Raw genomic sequence first — 11,217 nt, forward strand, 5'->3', positions numbered from 1 at the left:
CCCATCAACCAGGCTCCACCGAGACTCCAGCGAATGTTCTTGAAGCTCACAGGCTACAACTTTGATCTATCATATCGACCCGGCAAGGATATGACGTTAGCAGACACCTTGTCGAGACTCCCGAATCCTGAGAACACAGCTGAAATCCAACTTGATACCAGAGTGGATGGAATCAGTCTCTACGATGTTGATGATTGTAGCATGGATCTAATCAACTTTGGAACTTCAAAGCAAGAACATCTCAAGAAAGCTACATGTGCAGATACTTAGTACCTCTCAACCTACTGAAGGAAATGGTACATACAGGCTGGCCCGAGAACATCAAGTCTGTCATGCAAGTATTAAGACCATACTGGTCATTCAGGGATCAGTTAGCAGTTGAAGATGGCATCATCTTTAAAGGTCGTCAAGTGCTCATACCAGAATCTCTTCAGGAAGATATTCTCACACAGCTTCATGCTTCACATCAGGGTGTTGAGAAAACCAGGAAATTGGCTCGTGAATCAGTCTACTGGCCGTTAATCAACAAAAACATTGAGAAATTAATCAAATCTTGTGCTTCGTGTCAAGAACTGATGCCACAGAACAAAGCTGAACCACTGGAACCTCATGAGATACCATCAGCTCCATGGCGCAAAATTGGAACTGATCTTTTCCAAATTCGAGGCAAGCACTTTCTCGTTGTCACAGACTATTTCTCAAAATATCCTATCGTAAAGCAGATACCACATCCAGTAAGCAGTCAAGCAGTGACTAATGAACTGAAGTTCATGTGTTCTATCCTGGGTAAGCCCGACACTGTCATTAGTGACAACGGAACACAATATAGTGGGCACCCGTTCCAACAGTTTTGTCTGAACTGGGGAATCACACATGTGACGTCGTCGCCACACTATCCAAGATCAAATGGTCTGGCGGAGAGGATGGTCGGAACAGTAAAGCCAATCGTCAAGAAATGTCTTATGAACGGCCAAGACATTGACAAAGCATTGCTACATCTCCGTGCTACTCCCATCGCAACTGGCCTCCCATCACCAGGTGAAATGCTAGACCTCTCACTACCACACTGCCCTCCCGGCAGGAAACAAGTGTTTGTGCAGCGGAACAGCGTGAACGACTAAGAGAAGCTCAATCATCCATGAAGAATCATCATGATCGTACCTCACTACATCATGAACTACCTCCACTGCTCCCAGGACAATCTATCAGATTTCACAACCAGGAAACTCGAACATGGATTCCAGGGACTATTGTGAAAGTTGACCAGTACAATCCCAGATCATACATCATTTCAACAGCAGCGGGAAGTGTTCTACGTGGCAACCGAAGTCAACTTCGAGAAACAGCTACAACACAATCTTCACAAACTACAGCAGCAACTAATCAAAGAAATCTCCCCATCAAGCTCTCCACTCCACAACCAGATAACAACAATAACAAGTCAATAACAGCAACTCCTAAGAAGAAAGTCACTTTCGCTACCAAACCAGTCACCAAGCTCATCTCAACTCCATCACCTCAACATTCAAGCAATCAGCCACAACCCGAACAGCAATTGAAGAAATCAAGAAGTGGTCGTGTAATCAAGACACCACAGAAACTCAGAGACTGATCTAATATCTTCAGTTGATGTGTCTGATAATGTAAAAAATTCTGTTATCATGGACTCCAAAGTTAATTTCATGTGTTATTGCAAAAGTGGATTGCAATGTGTGTTTATTTCTTTATTTCAGGTTATCAGTGCAAATGACTCTAATCTGTGAACTGTACTACAAATCAGTAATTGTTCATCTTAGCCATCCAGTGTATTGAACATACACATCCCCATTGTGCAATGGAGTTACCAGACTTTTTCACCATAGACAACTCCAGTATTTTATCTAGTCATTATCCAAAGACTCTAGATACTCAAGGTGCTATCAGCATTTGTGTTTATGTATAACCTTCTTAAAGGAGGGGGATGTTGTAAGATGTATTAACAATCTTATTTCGTTTATATGTAAATCCCGTTTTGTCTAAAGTGCCAATGCCACTTTTGTATGAACTGTTTTAGCGCTGGTAATAAAAGCATGGCGACCATCGCCTATGAACCAAAACATGTCATCGTTTACCGTTCATCAAGCTTATAAAGAAGCAACTATCATAACAGACAATATCCCACATCATTGTGGTATGATTACATGCGATCAATGAGCCTACTCGATCACTACCTGATCTATTAACTAGGCTTGTATGACAAGCATAGACTGCTGGGAATCTTTTTAAGAGATGTCATTTAGAGATTGTTTCACCTCATCAACATGGTAAAATATATATTTACAATCCTTGTCATATAGACAAACTATTGCTGGATGCGGTGTTAAATAAATGAGTTGGGTTTAACACTGATTTGAACAGTATTCCAGATATATCACCGCCTGTTAGCTTCATGTGGGAAGAATAGCCCTAAGTGATGCAGGTCCTTGATGAATCCCACGAGCATGTGTAGAACGCTGACAAACCTAGCAACATAATCGGGGAGAACCAGGATTTGAACCCATGACTATAGGTTTCTGCTAAGCCCAAGAGATGCAACTCTGCACAGTAAAATTTAATTGTATTGCCTTAGATAATTATATGGACATCCGTGCTAAAAGCGATAAGAAACAAACTGAAGAAATATTTGCAAAATAACCATATGAACCAAACAGAATAATTTCAAAATATTTATCACTCACTGTTGCTCTTCTATGGTCTTTCTTTGCATTGATGCTGCACAGACGACTGTCTCTTTTATTCATCCAGACACTCTACAAACATAAGTAGCATTCACATCACAGAAATGTCCAAACTGTACATTTTGTACATTTGATTCAAATGAAAAGACCCCAGTTGTGATTCCAACTTAGTAGCATTTAGTGATTAGAACTAAATGCCTTTATGTTAGGCTTGGCAAAGTTGCTAATATTATTACAGCGAAATACCTTCATTCCGTGCGGCTACGTGACGTTTTGCATGGTGCCATCGTCTCTGGCCTAGATCCGCTCTTGGCACGTCCGGTAAAGGAGCGTTTGTTTATATTTTCTATGACCTGTTGTAGCGTGACATCAGCTCACGCAGCACTTGCTCTCCAGCTTTCAGCCGTACAACACATAGTTATATTTGCGCATTCATCTATAGTTCGTTGCAATTACCATTAAGAATGCCACCAAAAAGACGGGCCGCCTTAAATCACCGCCTCGTAAGGAGCGGGAAAATAGCCAGGAGAGAACCAAGTGTCCGGCAAGCGACATCGGCTACTGGTAAGTCACGGAGATCAGCTAGATCTCCATTGCACGGACCCCCCTTGCCAAGTGTACGAATAGCTGCTAACTTGCTAGTTGAAGCAGATGATTCGGATAATTCAAACGTTCTCCCGCGAGTCGATCACGGAGACATCGAAGAGCCCCAACAAGTGGTGTCGCCCGTTCCGTCGATGCTAGCTATATTGAGCCAACTCAACAGCATACTGGATATGCTAGGCAAACGGATGGCCCAAGATACTTCTCGGAGCTTTACTGGCATGCGAGGGGTAAGTACAAATGATCTGGGGGTAACGGGGTCGGTGGTGTCAAGAAATCCCGATGTGTTGTCATTTAGCAGTGCACACTCGGGCGAGCCGGGAGTTTCCCGTGACGTCACACCACGTGCAGAGTCAGGAGCGGGGTCAACCAATCAGGGAACAGGGGATTCCCTGACCTTCCAGGCGGATGCTATCAGCGCTCACGTCCGTCAAGTTGTACGGGAGAGAGTATGGAGAGGGGAGTTTGTGGAGTTGACTACATTGTTGCCAGGCGCACAGTCGCATGACGATGACGATGCATTTAGGATGCAGATGGATTCGTCGGGTAATCTGCGATTCTCGCCGGCCAAGCCAGCTAACGCCAGGGCATTAAGCATAGGCCAATGGACGTCAGCTTTCCACATATATATGAGCATTTACGTGGTGAAACATTTTTGTCAGTCCACCATACAGGGCATGTTGGCATACATGGAAACAATCCGTAATGCCGCAGTCCCCCCCGGGGGTTTTGGCTGGTCAAACTACGACCAGCAATTCCGACACCGTATGGCACGAGACCCAATTCGGGAGTGGGGCAAGATAGACGGTGAATTGTGGTTAAAGCACATGACACCGACTATGTCCTGTGTTCAAGAAAATAAGACTGAACGCTTTACAGTGCCTTTCAGCAGGGGCCGCGACTTTACAGTCAACGCATGCTCGGACTACAACAGGTCAAGGTGCGCCAGGCCAGAATGCAAGTTTATTCATAAATGCTCCAATTGTGGCGAACAACATCCCGCCTATTCTTGCTTTCGCGCAAAGGGGGGTCGTAGACCCTCCAAACAACTTAACTCCACACAGGCAACCCATGCTAAAGGCACTGGCCCCAACTCCACTCATACTCACTAGATTAAAGCGACATTTGCAACTGTACAAGCATTCTAACCATGCCCATGCCATTTATTTATTACAAGGTTTGGAATCAGGTTTTCAACTGGAATATAGTGGGGCACGCCTAAGTCGATGGTCTGAGAATCTACGCTCAGCCAGGGATCCCATTTTACAAGAGATAGTAGCTGCCAAATTGAAAAAGGAAGTAAAATTAGGTAGGGTGGCAGGTCCTTTTGAAACGCCGCCCCTGCTGAACCTACAAGTTTCACCCATCGGTCTCGTACCCAAAAAGCAAACGGGTAAGAGTCAGTCCTTGCTGGGGACAGACGATTTTCGTTTAATACACTACCTTTCTTATCCTCAAGGCAGATCAATCAACGACAACATAGACAGCGAAGCATGCTCCGTGTCATATGCACGGTTTGACGAGGCTGTCAGTATGGTACAGCAACTTGGTCCAAATGCTCTACTTGCAAAATTTGATGTGAAATCGGCTTTCAGGATTATGCCGGTACACCCTCAGGACTTTGAGTTGCTAGGCTTGTGCTTTCAAGGTAAATACTACTTTGATAAATGCTTGCCGTTTGGCTGTTCCATATCATGCTCAGTGTTTGAAAAATTCAGCACCTTTTTGCAATGGTGTGTCCAGCAAAAGTTGCCTAACGGCCAACTCATGCATTACCTTGATGATTTTCTCACAGGCGGAACTGCAGGAACAAAAGACTGTGGCGACAACCTTGATACATGTCTCAGTACTTTCCAGGAGCTGGGCGTACCCGTAGCACATGAGAAGACAGTAGGTCCTGCATCCTGCTTAACATTCCTAGGTCTTGAAATCGACAGTGTCAGGATGCAGGTTAGAATACCACAGGAAAAGATTGTAAATATCAACGCAATCATACACGATATGCTGGCCTCAGGTAAGCACAAAGTGACCCATAAAGCTTTGCAGTCTCTGTTGGGTAAGCTAAATTTCATGTGCCGGGCAATACCCATGGGTAGACCGTTTTGCCGCAGACTGATTGATGCCTATTCAAAGGTAAGTCATCAAGCACACCGTGTTCGCATCACGCGGGGAGTTCGGGAGGACCTAGAGGTTTGGCTCGGGTTCTTGGGGGAATTTAACGGTGTGTCGGTTTTTCAGAATAAAAAGTGGGCTGACAATACATGTCTGCAGCTGTTTATTGATGCAGCCAGCACTGTGGGGTTCGGCGCATACTATAACGGGAAATGGGCAAACGGGCTCTGGCCCCGTGAGTGGGTGGAGGACGGCTCGACTCGTGACATGACACTGCTGGAGTTGTTTCCGATTGTGCTGTCAGTTTGTCTGTGGGGGACAGCCTTTGCTAACAGGAAAGTACTTTTCTTTTGTGATAACCAAGCTGTAGTGTCAATAATAAATAAACAGTCTTCAAAGGCACCCAGAATCATGTCACTGATTAGGCAGCTAGTGCTGCAGTGCCTCAAACACAACATTTTGTTCAAGGCCAGATATATAACAACACACGACAATATTATCGCAGATGCACTGTCGAGATTTCAGTGGGAACGATTCCGAAATGCAGCTCCATCAGCCAATCTGCATCCCACACCAATTCCAGACAATCTCTGGCAGGGCTAACAATCGAGGCAGAGAGGCTCCTTCAGCGATCATTGGCGGCAAACACGTGGGCAACTTACCAGGCAGGAACCCAAGCGTTGCAAGCATTCAGGGCATCACAAAACCTGGGAGATGTCTGGCCGGTTCCAATAACTCATCTGGTACATTTCATTGCTCACCTGTCAGTGTCAGGACATGCACTGAGTACGGTAAGAACGTATATGGCCGGTATCTCAAAGTACCATAGGCTACACAGCATGGAAGACCGCACCGGCCACTTTGTTATTACTAAAATGATTACGGGGATGCAAAAGTGTCAGGGGAGGCAGGATCACAGAAAACCAATAACAATAGACCTGCTCAAAGTAATTGTAAACAACCTGCAATTTGTCTGCTCTTCTACCTATGAAGTAAGATTGTTCAAAGCAGTATATTGCTTGGCCTTCTTTGGTTTCTTTCGGGTGAGTGAACTCGTGCAAACCAAACTTTCTCAGCCAGGGTGCGCTTTCTTGGACCTAGAAGTCCAAGACACGACTAAGACAGTAACAGTCGCTCTAAGGCATTCAAAAACGGACAGGCACTCACATGGCATAGTTGTTTCCATTTCCGCCATACCTGGCCACAATCTGTGTCCAGTGGCTGCAGTTAAAGCATACCTAACAGTTCGATCACAGGGTCAGACTCAAGCTTTCGTACACTTTGATAAATCTCCCCTGACCAGGTATCAATTTCAGGCCGTGCTAAAAAGAGCACTGGCGCATAGCGGCATCTGCACAGCAGCATACTCTTCGCATTCCTTCAGGATTGGCGCAGCAATGACAGCAGCCGGTAACGGAGTGAGTTCAGATTTGATACAGCACTTTGGTAGGTGGGGGTCAGAATGTTATAAAAGCTATATACGCATACCTGCAAACATTTAAATCGCCAACCATGCAAGAACAGTTTTCTTCCTATTGATTCATGTTTTCAGTATGGTTGATTGGGTCCAGCTTCCTGACCCGGGCGAGAGAGCACCTACAGGACAGTGACTTCGGTATTCCAGGGGGATGTCTCTTGTTGGCAAGGGGCGGCATGAGGTGGGAGGAGCTGACCGAGCTGATAGATGCCCAGGTCAAAGCAATGCAGACACCACCAAAGGCGGTGGTGATTCACCTTGGTTCGAACGACCTGGGTAAGGTAACCACGTGTCAGCTATATCATGAGATCAAGCTGGCACTCCTGAGGATACACCTCCTCCTACCTGGTGCTGTCATTCTGTGGTCAGACATGCTGCCACGGAGGTACTGGCACACAGCCAGCCGTGCCTGGGACCTGGACGGGGCCAGGCAGAAGCTGAACAGACGAGTGGGGAACAGGGCCCGTGAGCTTGGGGGGATACGGGTTCCCCACACAGTGTTCAACCGGCAGGAGCAGCAACTGTACCTGCGTGACGGGGTTCATTTGTCACCGGCCGGACTTGATCTTTTCACACAAAACATTGGCAGCTCCCTTTCCGCAGTATGCTTGTAGGAAACATTTTCAGTATAGGATAACACGGTGGGTGTACATGAGTGCGAATGGTCGTGGTTGTGGGGAAGCACCTTGGTGCTTGTGGCGGGGTGCTGGTGGACTGCATTACAAGTTACATTTGGCGTCTTGGGATACATCCCAAATTATAAATTATTTAGGATAGGGTTACCCGCTTTACAGCAGGAACCAATTTATCCATTCTGCTTTACAGCAGATGGCTTAGTGTCCGCTTTACAGCGGATGGTCAGCTTGGCAACAATAGTTGCCCTCGCTCATGGTTTGGCAATGGTACTTGCCTGGCAGCGATAGCTGCATAGCAACATGGGTTGCTTGGCAACGGTAGTTGCAGGGCAGCGGGCGCTGCATTGGTAAGCAACATGGGTTGCTTGGCAACGGTAGTTGCCGGGCAGCAGATGCTGCATCGGTAAGCAACATGGGTTGCTTGGCAGCGGTTGCTGCAGTTGGGGTTGCTTAACAGGGGTTAAGCTCATTGCCGTAGTCCACCAGTACCTCCACATCCGCGACCATTTCATCCAATAATATCTTGTCTTAATTTGAAGCTCCGCTATCATGCATGATGGTGGAGCCTGCATAATGGAGCCATGTCCTTATATAAAACTGCTTTAATTATAATAATTCATGTCAAACATTCAGAGATGACATTTATCCCCATATTTAACAAATGTCAAAACAATATTTTGACAACAATGTCAGGGTCATTCAACACATACATTACATAGGGAATAACTTGTTCGACAATGCAGAAAGATCCTCACCGAGGTCAATATCATTCCATGAATTATTGCCAAATTTTCTTGAAATGCAGATGAATGCAATGCAGTATTTACTTTTATTTCTAGGCTATTTGTTTGGCTTTTCCATGGCACTGTTTTGACAGAGATCTAACCTTGATATGACACTTTGTTCAGAAATGATATGAATAAGATAATACTTTATTATTCCCAAGGAAATTTGGGTTACATTGTAAAAGCACAGAGAAATAAGTATAAGATTCATGATTTAAGTTAAATATACTCATACATACACACACAAACACAACATCCAAACACCAGGGTCAGAAACTGGCACCAGTCCTATAGTCCTTGCCAAACTGCCCAATAGTAAAGGTATCCTAAGGACAAGTAGAATTTTGACATTTTTAAAACTATGCTATCATTATAAGGACTAGTGGACTGAAACTGTTAGTTTCTACTGCTGCAAACACTAATCAACTAATGAATTGGGTGGTCAGACTAGGTTGTCATCATACTCTGGGGGCATGGATCTTTGCTGATAATAACAATCACTAGATTGCCTTGTCCATGTTCAATTATTTACAGGCCGCCATCACAGAGCTGGACTATTATTGTGAGTGCGATGTTTCACATTGCATTGAAATATACCATGATGAATACATGTAGTTTGTAATTATCAGACACAAAAATACTCACTCAATTCTTCGTATCCTCCCTCAGGATGTCTGTGAACCTCCCCACAAACCCTGAACATGCTGAAACAGAAAACAACTAACTTGTCTTAATCCTTTCAAAGTTTCAGTGTGAATTTGTTAAAGATTGATAAGCTGTCATTATTCATTGTAATCCATATCTCACTTTCAGGTGGTTCAGGTGGCAACACATGATTGGAGTTGAATGCCACGGTTTATACCCTTGGTAACTAACCCTTATCATCAAATCCCAGCGTTAAGGTGAGAATAAGAACACGACCCTTAAAAGTCCTACACCTGTACCTCTTATGCAAGCCCAAATCCCATGTCACAACAAACACTTGATCATAACAATAACAAAAGGTTTCCAAAAACAACAAAACTAAAAGGCCCTTGACGTTTACAGTAGTACCATGGAGATCAGGAAAATATCTAAATCAATCCATTCCATAAGATCTCTGTATAGAAATCATGGAACATTATGTCTCGAAGCCCCGCTACGTACCTGGCATCCGCAAGCTGCTCTTCCTTCCTTCGTCTGTCAATCAAGTTTTCAAAATACTTGACGTCCTCGTTGTGGATGGCTCAGATGGATTTCGACCGGGATTTCCGTGTTAGAGGTGATTGAGAACAATGTATCGATACACGAGGTAAGCATATCGCAATCAAGCATCACAGTGTACATCGATTACACGAGGTTTGAGTGTTTGTTTACATTTGTGTTCCAAAATGGCGCCCTCGGCCATACAGGGAATTATGGGTAGACTTGCTTGTCCCGGAATAACACGAGTTGGTCACGAATGACCAGCAGTTACGGAAAGAGACGTGTTTGGCCGATTACAGTTCAAACAGTCCATATTGGGAGCCGCGGGGATTTCGACAGTGTGTATTAGGCAGCATACCTACGTCGTCTATGGAATATGTGTTTGCCTACTATGCCTAGATAAGGCAGTGTGACAAGGGATATCCCAGCGGACGTAATATTCCTACAGCAGAAATGTTTCACAACCTCGTCAAAATTGGCGATTGCAGGGAGCTGAAGACGTGACATATTCAGACAGAGACCATATTACATAGACTGTTATATGGTCTCTGATTCAGGTAAGGAATATGTGAATAATATTGATCACGTATTAATGTTATTTATCTTCTGTAAGCCACTTATTCAGTTTTATATATATTAGTAAATGTGTGATTTTATTTTTGTAGGATAAGCAATCTACCTGACTTATGTTAATCCTTGCTAATGTATATGATGTAGAAATATGTTTGCTTACTTATATTCCTTTAACTAGATACTCTAATGCGACTCATTTTCTTAGTTCATACCGTACCGACAAATCAATCTGTGGTACTCACCAATCTGTGAGAATGGTTAATAGACTTAACTGACTTTTGCAGGTGTGAAGAATCAAGAACAAATTAAATGACAGAAGTTTTGCAACAGTGAACATAGTGAAGTGGAAGTTAAGACATTTGAAAGGTATGGATATTTTCACTTGAACTTGTTGAAGAATACCATGATGACAACTTTATCATGTTGGGAATTTTGGTAGCCAATGGTTGAAGTGCTGAAGACCAAGGTTCGATTCTTGTCATGGGTACAATGTGTGAAGTCTATGTCAGGTGTCCCTTGCTGTGGTATTGCTAAAAACAGCGTAAAACCATACCCAATCATGTGGGAATTCCAGGTTGGAATTGGTCCCCATCAACCTATGCTAGTTGTAAGAGAGGGTTATACTATATAGCGAAAATGGCACCTCGCCTACTATTGCCTGGTGAAAACAGAACCTTGTTACTTATTTTACCTGGGGTCTGAACATGCCCGAATACATGAAATTAAACTTGCATGGTCACTTGTAAACACAAATAACTGAGAAATGTTCAAAAAGGTTAAAATTAGAAACTAGCATCTTCTCGTTGACTCTGATTTGGAGATGCAACTAAACTTATTGTGAAAATATAAAATGCTTTGATTTCTTTGAAGTAAAATAAATGAAATTAAACTTGCAAACACAAATAATTGTGAAATGTTAATCACCTAAACAGTTTACATTAGAAATTAGCCTCTACTCAAATTAACTCATGATTCTGATTGGGAGGTGCAACTAAACGTATCATTGAAAGATCACATGCTTTAAGTGGCTTTAATCAGATTAGCTCAATGTCCAGCTAAAACTGAGTCTGGCGAAACTGTCAATAAATTGGACTACAGGTATACTATATATTTCATATTTATTTTAGTAT

The 11,217-nt window shown here is 43.7% G+C and overlaps 1 protein-coding gene across 1 annotated transcript; it reads left to right on the forward strand.

Annotated features, from left to right (window-relative positions):
• Nucleotides 1-293: 293 nt before the first annotated feature.
• On the forward strand, nt 294-1,121 carry LOC124150631 (uncharacterized protein K02A2.6-like). Its single transcript, XM_046522591.2, has one exon. The coding sequence runs from the start codon at nt 294-296 to the stop codon at nt 1,119-1,121; it is 828 nt and encodes a 275-aa protein (XP_046378547.1).
• The last annotated feature ends 10,096 nt before the right edge of the window (nt 1,122-11,217 follow it).

The sequence above is a fragment of the Haliotis rufescens genome, unplaced genomic scaffold, assembly GCF_023055435.1.
Source record: "Haliotis rufescens isolate VD_foot unplaced genomic scaffold, xgHalRufe1.0.p SCAF_119, whole genome shotgun sequence".
Classification (NCBI taxonomy): domain Eukaryota; kingdom Metazoa; phylum Mollusca; class Gastropoda; order Lepetellida; family Haliotidae; genus Haliotis; species Haliotis rufescens.

Bases quoted from the DNA above. Each gene is read 5' to 3' on its own strand.
- LOC124150631 (XM_046522591.2), top strand. From the start codon at position 294: ATGGTACATACAGGCTGGCCCGAGAACATCAAGTCTGTCATGCAAGTA.